At 37.9% G+C, this 20,135-nt stretch overlaps 1 protein-coding gene across 1 annotated transcript in view; it reads left to right on the top strand.

The window, feature by feature from the left end:
- Positions 1–20,135, top strand: part of cttnbp2 (cortactin binding protein 2) — a 247,184-nt gene that overhangs the window by 125,523 nt on the left and 101,526 nt on the right. The window contains exon 3 of the mRNA XM_039761402.1: positions 6,791–7,015. Coding sequence (XP_039617336.1) covers positions 6,791–7,015 — 225 coding nt within the window. The remainder of the gene's footprint in view (positions 1–6,790; positions 7,016–20,135) is intronic.

Raw genomic sequence — 20,135 nt, 5'->3', positions numbered from 1 at the left:
ATACTGTACCATTTTGATCACAGATTGATTAAAGAGACACCATGCTAAACATAACAGGCAGTAAAGGAGGAGGAGGAGGAGGAGGAGGAGGTTAGAAGCATGCACCGGTACAGCACATTGCCGCACTCACCACATGACAAACCACCTCAGGATCCTAAATTAAGGCCTGAGTGCCAGCCATCCAATGGCTACTTAAATGAGAAATGCCTGACTACAATGAGTTTCTGCTTTTGTTATTAATTCCCAATGTTAAATCCATTTGCGCTTATTCTTCAATATCCTTTCTGTGTGTTGTAATGGATGGCATGCAGAGACACGGATTCTTACCCAGTTGCGAGGCCAGTACAATGAAAGGACAGGGGAATACAAGCTGACAAGGCTAGTTGCCCCCTTATATGCTAGATGGCATCTTCCCTGGGCAACATGACCATTATGGACACCTGCAAGGCATATATGGAACTGGAGTCCGATAAAGCAGCCTTGTCGGGTTCCATGGGTTCTACCAGGTGGGGCTGCAGGGATACATGATGCCTACTGGCTCCGATTGAATCAGAAGTACTTCCATCGGGCTATGCCCTAGCACCGGATGCACTCCCAATAAACCTTTTATTCATACTGGGACTTGTGTCTGTGAGGATTTGTGTGGGGAGTGTGAGTTGCTGCAACTGTATATATACAGAACATATACTTGGAATATAAAGTTCATGGTGTAAAAAGCCACTACTCTTTATAGTTGTTAAAATATTTATGACATTAAACTGAAAGAAACTTAAAGAAACTATGGTAGCTCTGAGGAGGATTTACAAGTTAATGTTGACACAAGGTTTCCCTGACTACCAAGAACTTGTAGAACCAATAAAACACTAATAAAAACAATTTTGTATTGTAAAATCTGTAGAATATAAGTTAGCACATATTGTTATGAACTCAGAAAAGCATTAACATGATAGTACCAGAAGTATGCTATGCAGTTGTGATCATCATGTTACAAAGAGACGTAGTGCCTCCATAAAACGTACAGAGAAGAGTTTAAAAGCACACCTCTGGGCTATACCCTCTGAGAACTAGAAATTGACTTATTTGAGTTCTAAACCAGGGATATGGACTTGAGAGATTATGGCAACTAAATTAAAAGTTCAGTAGATAAACTGAATAGACTCCTTTCATTTGTAAACTCTAATTTTCACATCTTGGGCACAATCTTTTATCATTTCCTGTGTAAAAATATAGACCCTTCATATTGGATACACTAGACATTTGTTGGCAACAGACTAATTCTGGTTCTTTTATTTAATCAATATACACTTATGTGTTTTATATTGCAGATTAGTAAGGCATATACGTATAGAGGATTTCTGTAAACTGCAAAAACAATATTCAAGACCTGCTTGCCTTTCTGAGATCTAGGAGTACAGTATGGTATGGAATAGAAGAAAGAAAGGTTCTAAAATTTCCAAAGCTTGGTGAAGTGGTTAAAAAAAATAAAAATAACATTTTGTGTTATTGTTATCGTGTATGTATGTATACATATAAACTATATGTATATATAGCAATGGAAAACATGCTGGCATGTCAGCTGGAATTGATAATGTTTTCTTACCCTGGACAGCCTTCCATTAGTTGAAGAACAGGGAAAGATCTGGGGTCATGTATTCCCAGTACATTGAGTGGCAGCATCTCTCTAATATGGCTCCTGTTTGGGCACCTACAAGGCTGCTTGGGAATTGTAATTTTGCTTGCTGGCCCTGTAGGGGTCCTTAGGTGCTGCTAGAGGGCACTGCTGGGGGCAGACTCCCCTGTCAGGGGAAGTTCTGTCTGATTCAAGAAAGCTTCCTGGTTACTGTGCTTGTAACCTGGACTCCTAGGTCTGGTTAGAAAGGAGTCCTTCATTTCACCCAGGAAAGTCAGAGGCAGGAATTGAATAGGACAACACTGACCTGGAAACTGAGAAAGGAAGCTCCGTTATTATAAAAGATTTATTGAAGAGCCTGTAAAAGGGTATTTTTTGTTTAATAAAAATAGCTTATTTGAAGCTGGGACTGTTGTAAAGTTTTGTCTGAGTTTGGGGATCTGAGACTCTGTCTACCACAGACACAATATTACACAAAACATTACGGATTCACATAAAAGGTTTTTATTTGCCATCAACATTTTTCTAATTAAACACCAGCCAAAATATTTAAAACAGATTCTCTTTCTTCTACCTCCAGTTGTGTGTTATCCACTGCCTTCCGAGTCTAACTCCTTGAGGTAAGGATGTGGGATTCTTTTAAACTGGACCCGGGAATGCTCCTGGTATCAGATTGAAACCAGGGTAGTCCCTCCCCTTGCAACACCCAAAGACCCCAACAGGTTCTAAGTCCCACGCCTCCCTGCAGATGTCCCAGCTGGGTTTAGCATGGATGAACACTTTCAAACTATGGGTGGGGATATGTGCTCACATTCGACTAGTCCACTTATCACTCTTCTGTCAGTGCAAGGGTGAAGAATGTAAGGCATTCTGGCATGATCAAGTCTCAATTCTCGCCATTTTTACACTATGGCCTCCCATCTAGGCAAGAAATCATCCTCCATATATACATACACACACACCCACACACGCATGTACAGTATATATATATATTAGAAATGCAAATTTGCCCCATTTGTTTAATTAATAACCATTATTTATTAAAACAAGCATCTTGCTTAACAATTAAAAAGATAATGCAAGGATACATTTCTCATAAAAGACTTTATTTATGCATTGTGTGTCAGAGTTTGCTTTAAAGTTTAGTAAAATTGTGTTAAAAACTATTTATTTACAGTACTGAAGACATTTTCTTCATTTTTTTCAGTACTAGGAGTACACTGATGTGCGCGGGAGTCAGTCACGTGAGCAGACTATAAACTGTCATGACTCCCACACACTTCAACACAGGACTTAGCGATGTGTGCGCACACACACACACACACAAAAGAAAAAAATATAACAAATTATAGTTTGCTGGAAGCACAGGATGTGCCAGTAAGCCACACAGTGTTCCCAAAAAGTGACAGGAGGATGAAGCAGGAAAACTGCTTGTGGTGTGTGTACCCTTTCAGCACTGCTTGTGCACCAGCAAAAGAAAGTTAAAGCGGTAGTCCTGTGAATGAACTAAAAAAAAGCCCTTAAGGGAGCAAAAAAAAAAAAAAAAAACTGTAAAGCAGAAAACATACGAGTAACAAACTCACTGATACTAAAAGGCATTATAAAGAAGAAGGCAGCTATCTCTACAGAAAAAAAAACAAAACACTGACAACATAACTGCTGCTTTTATTATTTGGGAATGATCACTGAAGCATCCGTAATTAGCATGTGTGTGCTTGACGCACTTGGGCACCAGTGACTGTAAGACTGCAGTGGTGATATCTCAGAAATATCTGACAGGCAGATAAGATGGTAGGAATGTCAGCAAAACCATGCTAAGAAAACATAGATTACCCAGCTGACACAGATCTACACATACGTGTAAGGGCGGATCATCTTCTTGTCAGATTAAAGCAGATACCGTAGTAGTCCTATCATACTGAAATGGTTGCCACACAACATGCATATGCATGTTTCTGCCATTCCTCAAATACACATTCAATACAGACACACTAAAATGGTTGTCTGCATTGCATTGTCTTTGCATAGAAGTGTTCATCCACATATAAGGAAAATATGAATTGCTCTTCTTGCTGGCAACTAAGAAGAGTCGCTCTGATAACCGCAGTGTTCTGAGCATGCTCAGGTATCTTGTCATCATGGTTAAGCTAAATGTAAAGTTAGAATTAGACAGAGACTTGCAATGTACTTAAGAAATACGCTATCGAGATCTAGTTCACTGGGGTGAGTAAATCAGCAGGCACTGCATTTCGTTAATTTTAATTAAACACAAATTTAAATCAGAGTATGCTTGGCAACATTATTTGGTTTAAACTGTTAATGGAAGGTAATGTGGTAAATCATTAAGATCCCTAGTATATTAAATAACAGATAACATGTAAATACTAAAATTCTTCACTAGCTTGGCATGTGTGAGTGTGATAGTCGTGTCCTGCAACAGATGATTGTGCCTCGTCCAGGGTAGGTGCGGCTAATGTTAGCAGGGTAGGCTCTGTTTAGAAAATGTGTGGATGGATAACTACATTTTAAAACTAATATCACATATTCAGATTTGTAAATTGCAGCCAGTTATGGGCTGGTCTTTTGAAATCTGTATTAATAAGGAGGTAAGTTGAGTAGTATGGCCGTGTTTTTCGTATTGTCCTCATGCTCAATTATCTTTTCCTTCTATGGTGAAGTGAATTGTTTCCAGAATGACAATTTTCTTTTCCATGCACCCTAGCAGATATGCAGTACTAGTTTACTTCTTCCTCCATTAAGTTTATACAGCACTCTGCCCAAGGAAATAAGTTCAGGCAGCTTGCCAGATTAAACTGAACCTAAAGCATGTAACAATCTTGAATCTGTTATTAGGTGCTAGTGCTCAGAAAGTAAACATTTGACTTTGTTTAAAGAAATATATATTCATATTTATTTAGTATCTCGTTGTGAGTATTATTAAAAAGTCATTTTAAAGTAATTCTGAGAAATGTTTAAAAAAATTCATGTCAATGTACTGAATTCCTAAAGAACTGAAGTAATAAGGTTATACATGCAATTGTTTTAAATGTACACTGTCACATTTTGTTGACAAAACTGCAGACATACTGTGCTTTAGTTTATTTGTGACATACCTTTTTGTGTGACTTGTAATCGATGCATCTAACTACCACAATAAACCGTTTTTTCTGGTGTTCTTTTTCTGCAACCCAGAACTGAATTAAATGGGATCAGTAATGGATGACTGGAAAGCTGAATGATTTTCTTTTTATGTGAATCAATACCAGGCCTGTAAATATGGAAACTATTCTGATTTAAATTTTTAAGAGTAATTCATCATCTTATGATGCAAAGAAATGTCTTATCCAACCACCTTCTAACCTGCTTATTTTCATCATTTAAGCAATGTGCAGAAGCTATCAAAAAGGCAAATACATGTTAGGTTATTGTGGACACCAGGGGGCTCTCCAGCTCCCCAAACACCCAGCACAAGCAGGCTCAGACACAAGTTAAAACCATAAAGTAAAAAGTTTCCGTTATTGTGGAAAGCTGTTCCTTATCAAGCATTTCCCACCAACATAGCCACAAGTACAATAAAGCACAAGCACAGGCACAATTCTCTGTCTTCTTTCTCTCTGCCACTGCCTCCTCCACTCCTCCTCGCAAGCGTTATCCACCTCCCTTCTGATTCTGGCTCATCCATGTGAGACAGGCAGTTTCTTTTATTTAATTCCCATGAGTACTGCCAGTGACATTACTCTGCAGCTCCGAAGCACTTGGAGCCCTAAGGACTCCCAAATCCTGCAGCTCCCCCTGACGACCCCCATGGGACCCAGAAAGGCTGTCCACCTCTTCTGGGCATTTAGCGTCTCCCCTTGTCCTTCAACCTCAAGGGTGTCCTGACCGAGTGAGAATGTGTGCCGTCCCTCACAGTAAAAACGGTTGAAAAAAAATTAAGGGACGTTATGCTCAGATTATATAAGACACTAGTAATACCACATCTGGAGTATTGTGTGCAGTTCTGGTCTCCATGCTGCAAGAAGGACATAGCAGCTTTTGAAGCTATGCAAGGGAAAGCAACCAAGTGCATCCCAGGACTTAAGGATATGTTATACTCTGTGAGTATGAGAATTAAGGATAGGAGACAGCACGCACACCTAATCCATATCTTTAAAATATCCAAATGTACCAATAAAGTAAATCCACCAGACTACTTTCAACTTAATGGTGAATCGGGGACTCAAGGGTGCCAATGGAAATTAGTAGGAAATGCAATTAGGACTGAAGCCAGAAAGCACTTCTTTATGCAAAAAGTTGTGTGAATTTGGAACAAGAAAACTAAGATATGTAGTTTAAGCAGAAACCTTGACAATCTTTAAGCCATGTCTGGATGAGATACTGGGACAGCCTATCTATTAGCTACACAAACAAGCTTGATGGATTGAATGGTCACCTTTTGTTTGTTTCTTTTGCGCTTATGTTCTTATGATTGTCCGTTTCTGTATCGGGGAGCTGGTACCTGCCAAAGTAGCACTGGGCACAAATCAGGAACCAACTTGAAATAGGACATAGTATATTTACTCAAACACTGGAATAATTTAAAGTTGCTAATTAATATGATCTGCATGTGTAATGTTGGAGAGCACCATGGACTACTAAGAGAAAGGCTCTTGCCTAGTTATGAAAAGAGTTAGAATGTGAAACCAAGATTGCAGATCTGTGAAGCTGAAGTGCCACTGGCTGTGTATGCAAAAAGTCCTACCTAAAGATGTGAATGTTCCATGTGCTATACAAAATAGTTTAAAGCAATTTGTTACTCCTAAAAGGACAGTTGCAATTTTTATCAGATATCTCTTGTATTTCAGTGGACTACTGTTTATATCATCCTTGGCTTAAATGTGTGCTTTTTATAAAAAAAGGCAGCGTGATTTAAAAAAATTAAATTAATATGTTTATTTAATTTTTGTAATGCTTTATGCCATATAAAAGTAATATGTTGTCCTGTAGTAACCCCATCTAAAGGTCAGATTTTGGAATATTTGTTACATTTAAATGACATTTAATGGCCTGAGTGAGAAGCAAACAGCAGAAACTCTCAATCAAGAGCCATATTTAGAAAGTAAGAAGTCATAAAGTGCTGTATGAATGATAGATAAAAATAATTTTGTGTTACTTTTGTAGGCTCGCAGGAAGGAAGTGTTCATTCAAGAAAGATATGGACGTTTCAACCTCACCGATCCATTCCTGGCTCTTCAACGTGATTTTGAGGCCAGCACCGGAGAGAAAGACAGGAGGCCGATCTGCACAAGCCCCCTTGCCATCCTTGAAGCTGTCATGTCGCACTGTAAAAGAATGCAGGAGCGAATGTCTGCCCAGCTCGCTGCTGCAGAAAGCAAGCAAAAAAAGGTGATTTTTTCTATCTTAAAATTGACTCTCCTGTTGTTTTTTGGTTCATTTGTTTCATCTCAGTGGTTCTGCTGAATTGTTTCAGTTTAGTTTAAATGTTTCATGTTTTTATGGCATTCATTAAAGTGTTTTTTTCTAGTACATTTTATGAATGCACATGAAATTTAATTCAAATATAAAATATATGATGCTTTTTTGTAGTTTTTTTTTTTCTCACACTTTATTGGATATATGTTATTTTGTATATGTTGACATAGTTTATTACCTTATTACCAAATAAGGTAAATGTTTGCATGGAATGTATGCTTGACTATGAGTAATGATTTCTGGCGTTTAATATTTTTTTCTAAAGTTTGAAAGGTGTCTGTAGATTTTGCTCATATTTTCCTGGAGGTTTTGATTTTAGATTTGTTATTTTATTTTGATGTGTATTTTTGATAATTTGTGAGACCATATTGCCATGATGTAATAACCCATTTCTAGGGGACATGGCTGTGAATTCACAGTGTGATAGTACTTCATTCGGTGCTTTGTGTCATTTTGCTGTCCAAGTTTATGCATACACTCTTAAGTACTTCTGCAGGTTGTAATGTTAGAAACTTAGACCTTGAACTTTTTATAGCTTTGGCTCTGACACAAGATTTTCTTTTTGGTTACGAATCCCAACTAAGGTTTTGTTTTATAATTCAATCAACGCTTGGTCTACATTGCACTATTCTAGTCCACCATTCTCCATCCTGTTACAGAATTCTGTGGTTCCATATACCATAAATTTACTATTATAACATTTTATTACATTTAAATTTACAATTCTTAAATTTGTGTTTATTAAACATGGTAAGTTATATTTTCCAAAAAATGCATGATTTTCTTATTGACTTCCTTTACACTCCAGATGTTGGGCAGCAAGTTAACACAGTGGCCAGATCCTTGCAGAGTCCTGGGTTCAGATACTCACCCTGGACGCAACCTCTGTGGAGTTTGCCCATTTCTCCTTCTTTCTGTTGGATTTCTCTCTGAGTATCCTACATTTTACCCCACATTCCAAAAACAAAAGTCTGAAATAATTTGGTGACTCCATATTAGCCATGTGAATCTGGTAACAATAATGAATTGGCCCTCTGTTTAGTATTGTTAAACAAAAAATGAATTAGTGGAGATTTATGTTATATGATCATCTTTTATTGATTTACATAACATAATATTAATTTATAATGATGTATTTAACACAGAGTAAATGTGTTTCATGTAGTAAAGTTTCTGCCTAATTCAATTATTCAGTAGATCTCCTTGTTTGCAGGGCTTTGGATAATGTAGCATATTTAAAGCTACCTTTCCTGATATGACCTCTCTGACTGAACAGCTGTGTCCTGATGTAACAGGAAATTGTAATGTGAAACTACCCACATTAGCAAACAGAACTGTGATATACCTTTATAGTAAAACTGATATATAAATATTATTATTATGAACTGGTTTCTGCACTTTTTCATAAAAACTGAAGCGCTTTACATCTTTCTGAGATGTACACAGTGTCTTTTTGCCCATTTACCTTGATTTGCTAGCCTCTGCAAATGTAGATCCTGTTTTTATTAGAATATTTGTTTCTTTTTGTTGGGTTGCCAGTATTCCTTAAGTGATCTATCAATCAGTGCCATCTGCTGTCAGTGGGTGTTCCAGGGCCTCTGAGGTTCAAAAATAAAATCTTTTCTTTGGCCAGCCAATTAACATAGCCCTCAATTTTTAATAGTGTATTAAAATATTTAAAATAACACTTAAGAGAGATTTTTGTGTTTGTTTACCAACATGATGTTGCAGTCTTTCTAATTAGCTCTTGATCTCCTCAATATCATCGTGGCTTCCTTGATATCCTCATGTTTCTCCCATAAATAAAGCTGATTCATCATAATTATTTCAATTAAATAATAACTATGTACCCAAGGTCACAGCTGGAAATTACAGAGAAGGACATTTAAGACCGAAGCCAGCAGTTTTTTCACATTAAAGTGTTGGGAATGTGCAGCAAATACAGAGTCATGTAATGGAAGCAAACACTCTGACAACTTTTATAAAAGGTCTGCATGAGATATTAGAAAAGCTTAGGTCTTACTATGATGGATTCTCCTCTCATTTGTTAACATTCTTTTGTTCTAGGTATGGAGAAAGGTTGGATATGCAAGCTTATGTCTTCTACAAACTTTAAAAATAGAACTATTGCCTTAAAATTATTGTTGTTCTTACAATAAATGACCTATTTTGATCATTTTATTCTCATTCTTGTTCTTGTTATCTTTTTGTGTATATTTTTTATCAAACTCTGTGATATTTTCACCTTAAAGTTTAATGTTAATTACTTTGTAATCATTTAACACACATTTTGTAACAAAAAAGTAATTCCGCCATGAAGCTATAGTAAAGATTGTATGAGAACTGGGAGACAAACATGACCATGTACACAAAAAAGGAGGTTCACTAGGCTCCCAGTAACTGAATAACGCCCTGTGTTTCTTCTCAATGTGAGAGAATGACTGGGAAACACTCAGCTAGGCAAAGGATACCAGAGTACGTCAGATCATGCACTTGTCTGCTTTTAGGAAATCCAGTCCCAGAATTTCATTTATTTGGTAAAGCTGCAATCCATACTTCCTTTAAAGCTATTTGTCATGTTGTGTTTTTAATACAGAATTTGTCCAAACTTTGAAGTCTTCTCCCCATTCATAATGCTCAAATACTCTGAGGTTGGTTCCAAAGAAATCCTGCCACGAAGTGGTCACAGTTCAGTCATCTAAACACGGGCAGCACTATTCCTGGCCCTATTCAGCTCACCAGGACATGTGTCATGCCATGGGGCATTTAACATGGTCTGAAATGGGTTCATTCAATTAAATTCAGTCACATTCAGTTTATTTTTATGTAGTTGTCTTTACTGAATGCAGTCTTAGAGTGCCTACACATACTATAATTCAATAACAGCACTTACCAAACCATACAACATTTATGTACATAAACACACAGCTGACTAATAACTAACATAAACAAATCGCAGCACTATAAATTCCTGTTAACACTAGAATCCCTGAAGCCTACAAAAAAGGTCGTAATGCTGGGCCTCCTTAAACATGATTTTCAATGTAATTGTTTTGTGACTGTTATGAGTGTTGCTGTCATCAAGGATTTGATTATCATTATTTCTTTCAATCAGGTTCATATTTGGAGGATGTGTTGTGTTCAAGTTATATTCCGTGTTTGTCAACCGTTGTAAAGATAACAGGTTTCATTCATCGAAGTGTTCACTACCCAAATCGGTACTCGTGAATCTAAGATGTTTAACAGGCATTCCCGGTATTAAGTTGTGGATTTGCCAGCGAATATTTAGCAGCAGCGTGTCTATGAACTTAATTTAAACTTAAGCTTTACACCTTGCTTTCCTATTGATATGTCTATAAAGGCTTGTTCAGCTTCAGAGGGTTGTTCCTTTCTTACTGCATCAATAAACAGCTCGTCTTCCTCTTTATCTGAGACATCACACACTACATGCACAGGTTTACCTTTCTCAGTCCTGCAAACTTTAGCGAAGTGGTTCAATTTACTACATTTTTGACACTGTCTTCCTTTAGCTGGACATTGACTTTTTCCACCGTGTGCTTTGTTTCCGCAGTAGCTGCACTTATGAATATGCTTGTATGCGTCACTTGCTTCATATTCTTTTGCTGCCTTCTCAGTTGTGTAATGCCTTTTTCGTTCAGCGCTCTTTGGAGCTTTTGCTTGGTGTCTGCATACTGCGTTCACAGTCAGTTCATGTGAGCCGCTCAGAGTACTTGCATCGAAGGTTCTCAGCTGTGCTTGTGCTATCTCATGCGATCTTGCGATGTCCACGGCTTTATTTAATGTTAGCTCAGACCCGATACTTAAAAGTTTCTCTCGCACTTTCGCTGAGTTTGTGCCAAACACTATTCTATCCCTGGCCATCTCATCTTCGTTTGCATAAGTCCTTCACCAGCAATTTTAACTCCATTACTAAGTGATCAAAAGTCTCATTTTTACCCTGCGTCGTCTCATTAAACTTGTATCTCGTGAATATCATATTCGTCTTAGGCATGACAAATGCCTCAAAGCGGTCATAATAAGTTTTCAGTACCTTGGCTTCCTCCTGGGTGAGAGTCAATGTGTTAAAAATGTCTTTTCCTTTTTCCTCAGTCCACAGGAGCAGGTAGCTGCATTTCTCACTCTCGTCTTTGCCTTTTAGCAGGCCAGAAAACATCAGCTCCACGTGCTGTGTGAACTTTTTCCATTCTCGCGGCAGGTTAAGAGAGTCCCAGTCAATTCGTGGCGAGGGAACTCCCAACAAAATCCTTGACTGTCCTCTATTCTGACACCATGTCTTGTTTTCACAAATTGTGAAAAATGAAATGATAGCAAGACTTTCTTTTAAAGTATGCAAGGGAACTTTATTTATTACAACTCTGATATTTATGGCATTCGTGCTCTAAATTAACTTCCATAATAGTAAACTTGAGGTCCCTTTTTCTGGTGCCTTCCTGATGACATAGGTGCCTAAACCATGCCTGATAATAATACATTTCATGCATCCATCCATTTTCCAACCCGCTGAATCTGAACACAGGGTCACGGGGGTCTGCTGGAGCCAGTCCCAGCCAACACAGGGCACAAGGCAGGAACCAATCCCAGGCAGGGTGCCAACCCACCGCAGGACACACACACCAAGGCCAATTTAGAATCACCAATGCACCTAACTGCATGTCTTTGGACTGTGGGAGGAAACCGGAGCACCCGGAGGAAACCCACGCAGACACGGGGAGAACATGCAAACTCCACGCAGGAAGGACCCGGGAAGCGAACCCGGGTCTCCTAACTGCGAGGCAGCAGTGCTACCACTGCACCACCGTGCCGCCATAATACATTTCCATGACATATAAATATTACAGTGATCATCTCAATAGATATCTCACCACCCAAATCGCTACTCGTGAATCTAAGATGTTTAACAGGCATTCCCGGTACAGTGTAACCTCGGTTCACAACCATAATTGCTCCAAAACTCTGGTCGTAAACCGATTTGGTCGTGAACCGAAGCAATTTCCCCCATAGGATTGTATGTAAATACCATTAATCCGTTCCAGACCATATGAACTGTATGTAAATATATATTTTTTTAGTTTTTAAACAAAAATTACCATAGAATGCACAGCGTAATAGTAAACTAAATGTAAAAACATTGAATAACACTGAGAAAACCTTGAACAACAGAGAAAACTAACACACTATAGCGCTACCAACCGCTGGCTAAAAGCACTTTTTTTAATGAGTTTTAAGCACAGGGAAAAAGTGAACATTTGAAAAAATCTGTAATTTAATAAACCACCAAGAAAAATAACATTGCAACAATACACGGTACGAACAGATCGCTGGAAACAGAAGTGAAAACAAAATCAAGACCAGTGCATTCTTTAACTGCCTTCCTACCTTAATGCGTCCAGCTCTCTCTTGCGCTGCCTGTGTGTCTGCGTCCGCGTCCATCTCCCGCGCTGTCTCTGTGTGTGTGTGTGTGTGTGTCGCTCTATCTCTCTCGTGCTGCCTGTGTGTGTGTCGTGCTATCTCTGTTGCGCTGCCTGTGTGTGTGTCGGTCTCTCTCTTGCGCTGCCTGTGTGTGTGTGCTCGCGCTGACTGTGTGTGTGCATCTGTCTCTCTCTCTCTCTCTCTCTCTTGCTCGCTGCACAGGAAATGCACAGGGAGAGACTGAACATGTACAAACTGAAAGGGAAACTGGCTTGTTCGTATACCGAGTGTGTGGTCGCGAATATTAAGCGGCTGCGTGTCTATGGACAGGCAGTCAATTACGTGGGAGGTGTGCTGATTTCCGCAGTAGCTGCACTTATGAATATGCTAAGCACAGTCCTTCACCTGTGAATATTTACCTTATATGGGCATGCACTCAATTACGTGGGTGGCGTGATGACACGGGACGCAACTCCGCCTCACACGGCGACCGACCTGCAGGCTATGGCCGTATACAGTATATGGACGAAAGTAGGTTCCAGTTATGACCGTTACGCGTTGAATTTCGAAATGAAACCTGCTTAACTTTTGTAAGTAAGCTGTAAGGAACGAGCCTGCCAAATTTCAGCCTTCCACCTACACGGGAAGTTGGAGAATTAGTGATGAGTGAGTGAGTGAGTGAGTCAGTCAGTCAGTCAGTGAGGGCTTTGCCTTTTATTAGTATAGATTACTATAACATTACAAAAGTTTATTTTGTTAAGTATTCAGTATTTCTTGCCTCACATTTTCCATCATCATACATTTACCCAGATCATTGTAGACACGGAAAACGCATGAAATATGTGTATTCCAATTAGCAATATATTACTTACCCTATAAAATTCCAGGCACCTCACACCCAAATAAACTGACTTGAACTCTGAGTTCTCAGCTGTGTTGATGGTGAATGTGATAGCAATCTGCTTGCTGCCTGTGCTGATTGACACACTTGCAAAACTAAGACGCTAATTAAGAGGTATGAAGGAATTTAAGGTGACCCAGCATTATGAATTTTTTTCGTATTTTTCAGTGATTCTAGTGTTAACATTTTAAATAAGATACATCCAGTTGACAATGAATGAGAGTTTTCATGGCTCCCAAAACAGAAGTAAGGCCAGCACTGTCATGCCTACATTGCTTCCACATCTTTCCTCTGTGGAATTGTTATTGACTGTTGAGTAATTATCACTTTTTTGGCATTTCTGCACCTGGTTTACAGATTGTTTATTAATTTTACAGTTGTGGCAATGATGTTAATGTGGCTCCTTCTTAGAATGTTTTCTGCAACAAATGTCTATATATTTTTTTGTTTTTAGATAGAAGCAGTCATATTGTTTTTAGGGACACTGTGTCCATTGCCTTGTGATCCTTGGGATGCCTGACATCATGACACTAGAGCTATATAAGAACCTGTGTGGTTCTAGCTATTATCCCAGTTTTCTTTCCTAGTTTAAAAGTAAAAAGAAAAATCTTTTTTTTTAGCATTAGTCAGGGGTCATCAACCAAGTTAGCAGGTTTTCTGGACATTGTTTTTTTTTTTTGCTCCTTTTTTTAACTACAGTTATTTCTGACATTCAAATCCTGATGGTGCCTTTTGTCTTTCATCTCTTAGTTAATCCAGCTGCTTTATAAAAATTTCCTCTGAAGACATTAATGCTGTGGGTATTCAGAACAAATGATTGATCCACGTGCAGTCATTGCCTACATATTGCAAGTCATGACCATTGCAAGTGTTCTTATTGTTGTAGATCTCCCTTAGCCTCCTGACATTTGGCCATTCTTGTTAAAAGTGGCCATGGGCCTTCACAAACAAGCCATACTTGTGCTGATGAAAAACTGCTATAGTGATAGAGTATAGCAGTGAATGTCCTCCACTGGGATCTGCTCCACCCTATGTGTTTTGGCTATTGCCTGTCACATGATGGCTTACGCAGTAAACTTGACCTGCTCACCTTTGAGGGTGGAATCTCTGTTACCAGGTCTTCCTGCACTGATCAGTATTTAGTATTTTGAGAAGCCATCTGTTTCTTTGAAACCTTAATGTTGCTCTTGCTTATCTTCATCTCTTCTCTTCACTTACACACACTCAGCCTGAGACATAGGAGCTTGACAGGAACCAACCATGGTCACTTTATGAAACATACAACTGTAGTCCCAGAAAGGACGAGGATCATCTATTTATTACTTTATGGTAAATTTGTGAACTATCAGACCCTGATGACATGATGTGAACACCTGTAGTTCAATAAATGGAATTACAAAAAACCACCACAATGGAAAAATTGGATGTCCAAATAAATAGATAGATTGATAGATAGATAGATTGATAGTGCTTGCTGTATGCATTGCAGTACAATGTAATGTGAAGTGTACCAAAAGTGCTAACAATTGTGCAAAATAGTAAACATACATTCAAAATAAACTATTCTGATTTATCGTATATAAATCTTTTCTTTCTTATTTATGAATAACTACCATAGTGCCAGTGGGTTTTTTTTGCTGTATGTTGTTCATTATGTGTAACATAGAGCCCCGAGAATTACATATTATTTTTGAGAGTGGCACATAACATACCTCAGGTTATTGTACTGTAGAGTGTTCAGGTTGTCCAAACCTTTAATTAAAAGGTTACATGAAAAATTTCAAAATCTCTGACATTTTATGGTACAACACATTAATAGGACACATTACTGCAACTTGATTCACTCAGTATATTATTATAACAGTAAGTAATCAAGGTACCCATATTTTGGATCACATGCAAAACCATGAGCTTTACAAGGTATTTGAATCAATAGTTTATTCAAATTTTTTATTTGATATTGACAACCTCAATTACTAGATTACGTAAGGCATTTTACTCTATCAACCAGGGGCAATTCCACCATCATTGCATTGCCCATGACAGCAAGGGGCCTTTTCAGCAGTTAGTTCCCCCAAAAAAACGATTGTGCAACAACCAAAGGGAACTCCATCTCCCCTTTCCCACAATGGCAAATGACAAGATTGAATCTTCATGCAACACTCCTCTATAAAACGACCCAGTCTCAATGCACCAAAAGCATCAGTGGCAAATATCACACTGCATAAAATGATTGTGTGTCCAATTGCTGCATTGTGAACATTATGACCAACTGTCTGTTAAGGAACTAAGTCACCCAGGAGCCAGTGGGGGTCTTAGTGCAGGTGTGCTGCTGTAACAGGGATGCCTGCAATGTGCCTTTCTTTTAAAGAGTTTATGTTGTGAAGCTGCCTACTGAGAGTATTTTGTCCCCTTGGGATTCCTTAAAAAAGGGGGCATGATCTGCTTTTCCCAGGGGCACACATAACAGAATTTGTATTTGTGAAGTAACTGGCAATAAACCCAGAGTACTCTCCATACCAGTCTGCTCTGCTTCATTAGTTTATTAATGACTAGCATCTAAGCCAACACACAGAAGCTCAGTTACACTATCAACATACATTTTGCTTATAGCTTAGGATAATTAGAGAAAAAAAACGATTAAAGTTAGAGTTAAACAGTTAAAAATAAAGACTTTTTTGGAAACTTCCATTCCTGGACACTTTGAATCACTCATTTTTCAATCATTTTGAATTTGATTGGTTGGTCAGACATTCTGTAATTTATTCCAGCAAAGACAGCAGAGGGAACTATCCTTGCTCCACATAATGATATCATGCTGGTTTTCACCTTATGTATATAAAAACTGTATGCATTGTGGCAATTATAAAAAAATGATTGAGTAGAAATGGGTACATCCTAGCATTTAATTATTTTGAAATGTATTAACTATGTAAACTTTTAAAAATAAAAAGGTTATGTCATGTACATTATGACATGCAAATAAATAAATAAATATCCACCCACAACACAGTCATAATTGGCATTTCCTTAGACTAATTTCCATAAAAAAAGCAAGTCTGCACATCTTAATTTTCAGTTTTGACATGAGGAGTCCCTTTGAAATCATTTATGTATGTCTGATGAAGTGGTGTGTTTCTAAAGCTGAAAAAGAGTTGCCAGAATGAGTCACTGCAGGGCTTATTACTGGAGTGGGAGGTGGAGATACTGTACAGTGGGTTTCTGATTAAACTGTATCGTCTTTCTCTTCCGTGTAGTTCTAAAAATAACAAATTCATTTAGGTTTGTGAAAATGGAATTGTACAAACCAATTCCTCCTGAAAATGATTTGATTCTGTGCAACATTATATTGTTATTGGCTTGATATATGATTTTTAATTGTAGTAGGCTCTGTAGTTCTGAACATGTAACAGCATTATGCAATTATCAGCCTACAAACTCAGAAAGAAAAGCTATTGCTTGGGGGAATGAAATGTCTTTTAATTTAAAGTATCCAGTGTTGATTACATAAATGTGGTTAGTGTATCTGTGAATGTATGTTATATGAAGCCCGATGGCGTGCAGTGTATCATTGCTGTTTGCTGCTAGCCTTGCTGATATCCCTGCAGCATAATACTGTATACCAGAAAGATTTCTGAGCAGAGATGGAAAAAAATCCAAGCATTAGTCATAGCAGGTTGTTGCATCTTCTGACCTAGAGAAGCAGAAGTGTGGGAATTAAGTGCCTGTTTTTAGTTTGTTATCTTTAATGGAATAACTACATAGTCTTTGTCCATCTTAATTAAGTAGTCACATTGCTTTAGATGTTTGTTTAGAAAGCATATATTTAATTTGGAAATAAATATTTTCTCCAATAAACTGTACATCTTGTATTTCATTGCTGCAGTTTTGCATGAACCTATGCATCTTTATGCTAAATAGGGGATATCACTGGATATGTGGGATGCACTGTACAAAAAGAAGAACGTTTTAACTTTTAAATTTGTTTTGAATGCCACACATTTCTGAAATCAGCCAAAGGAGAGAATTCTCTGCAAAACAAATAGATTACATTGTAGTTGAATGCAGCAGCGAACATTTCTAAGCCATAGTCCAGGCACATTTAGAAAATCTCATCATTTATCTCAATCAAACATTAGCCTGGATTTGTAAGTACAGTATTTATAGATTGTGATTCGCTCGTACAGTTCTCCATTAATTTGAGTAGGGGAGTCGATTGTGTTTGTTCATCTCGGGAATTATTTCATTTTCTTCATATTTATCTAAAGATAGCTATCAGGGTGCCATTTAACAACATCTGTTGTCTTACTTTTAAAATACGAAGTATAATCTAATCTAATCTGATGGGGCTGCAGTAGACTAAAGCAAACTGTAAAAATAGATTTACTTGAACTTTATTTAGATATGTTTCTGTACAAAAGATACATTTTGTAAAGAGAAGCCATATGCATCAGAGTTAGGGTATAAAGATGAATTTCTAGTCAGTTAATAATCCACAGACAATGAGTACAGATTAGAGGAAAATGCTCCACATGGGATGAGGTCAAAGCCATTGATAATGTTGAGCCAGGATCATTTCTTTCAGTTAAATTGTGAATGACAAGCTTGAGAATGATATTAGAAATTAAGATGAAGCACATTTAACACACAAAGAGTTGTTGAATCTTTTACAAATTCCAAAGTCATGTAAAAGTATCTATCTATCTATCTATCTATCTATCTATCTATCTATCTATCTATCTATCTATCTATTAAAGTGGAAACTATCACAACTTTAAAAAGTATAGCATATGGTTGATATATTGGGACAACTTAGGTATTAGGTAACCAAAATGGATGAAGACTTTGCTTTGCCAAGCTTCTTTTATTCTTATGTGAGTGTGAGAGACGAAATTTGTCACTCACTTTTGTATAAGTTTGGTATCCTCATGTGTCTCAGCCTATCTTGTCCAGCTCATCCTCTATCGATCATGTTGCTGTAAAACCTGCTTTTCAGACTGTCGTTTTGAGGTGCATTGCTTACCTCCTATCTGCTTTTTGACTACCACCAATGGTAGATGAACCTGCATTACTCACTGTGAAAACTTCACTATGCTGCTGCCTCACAGTTAGGAGACCTGGGTTCACTTCCTGGGTCCTCCGTGCGTGGACTTTGCATGTTCTTCCCGTGTTTGTGTGGGTTTCCTCTGGGTACTCCGGTTACCCCCCACAGTCCAAAGAAATGCAGGTTAGGTGCATTGCCGATTCTAAATTGTCCTTAGTGTGTGCTTGGGGTGTGTGTGTGTGTGTGTGTGCGCGCCCTGCAGTAGGCTGGCCCCCTGCCCAAGGTTTGTTTCCTGCCTTGTGCCCTGTGTTGGCTGGGATTGGCCCTGTGACCCTGTAGTTCGAATATAGCGGGTTGAATAATGGATGGATGGATGGAAAACATCATTAGTTTTCTTGCGAGTACTTCCCGTGTTTGAAGGATACCCTCAGCTTTCCTCCATGCCTTTCCTCATTATCCTCATGTCTGTCAGCCCATCTTGCCTGGCACTTCCTGACTCAATTGCAAACAAAGCAAAACTGAACAATCAGATTGCTCTAAGGGACCAGACACACAAACACACCCACACACACACGTACACACACTGGTCATACTGTTTTATGATGTAGTAGGTACACTTTCTATAAAGAGAGACTGACCTAAACACCTAAAGAGTTGAGAGAGCTACAGCAAGGTTGGAGGTTCACTTCCCACACACAATAATGGTGTTCAGTAAGTATGATAAATGTGTATTTCTGTAAAATTATAAAAGAGGATATGTAAGCCATGAGGTGAAGTACCATCCTGGATGGTGTTGGTTCTTGTCTTACCCCAGATTATTCAAGAATAGGCTCCAGGTCCCTATAACTCAAAAGACAGGTAGATTTAATCATAGTTTTTTGGACTACTGATAACCTGACAAAAAATTAAGTTTCTTTTACCCTCTTTTCTTTTTTTTTTTTTGTTGCTTGTCAACTGATGCTAATATGTGTTTTAAGCACCTTGCAATTTTCAAAATTAATCATATTCTGTATCACCTGTTGGTTTTAAAATGGAGAAAAAGTCAAGAATGTGTTTTTATAATTATATATGAAACACATATATAATAAAATGCAGTATGTATTGTGAAAGCAGTTGTGTTTCCTTTTTCACTTTTCTTTAGTACTGAGTTTCAAAACCGTATGTTACATTTACCTTCTTGCTGTTGCACCTTTTTTAGCCTTTTCAATAGAGAGTCAGAGATTGTTGTTCATAGGCCTAACCCCAACCTGATTCAGTTCTCTGAGTTCATTTAGTTCTAATTAAAACTGTGCAAGTGGCAATATAATTAGAAGATCTAACCTAAACATGGGATACTTTTTTGAGGTAATTTCTTCTCAGAACTGTTTCATATTTTCCCCTTAAGTGATTCTGACACTTAACATTCATTAAGCAAATGGTTTATAAATAAAGACAAGCACATTTTCCCTGGCATGTGCTTCTGATTTTGAACATTTTTAATTAATTTTATTATAATTAAATCAAATTTTTGTATAATATTACATTTTTTTAGTAGAATTTTAGTGGAATTCTAAAAAATTCCTCAAAACTTAAGTTCTAGCAGAGGTCTATTGCTGAAATTTGTGGGTTTCTGACACAGCTTACCTGCTGTAGCGTTGTAGAGTCTACTGTCTTAAGGC

Source organism: Polypterus senegalus, chromosome 8 (genome assembly GCF_016835505.1).
Source record: "Polypterus senegalus isolate Bchr_013 chromosome 8, ASM1683550v1, whole genome shotgun sequence".
NCBI lineage: Eukaryota > Metazoa > Chordata > Cladistia > Polypteriformes > Polypteridae > Polypterus > Polypterus senegalus.
Note: the sequence above shows the minus strand (reverse complement) of the source record. Positions and strands in the feature narration are given on the sequence as shown.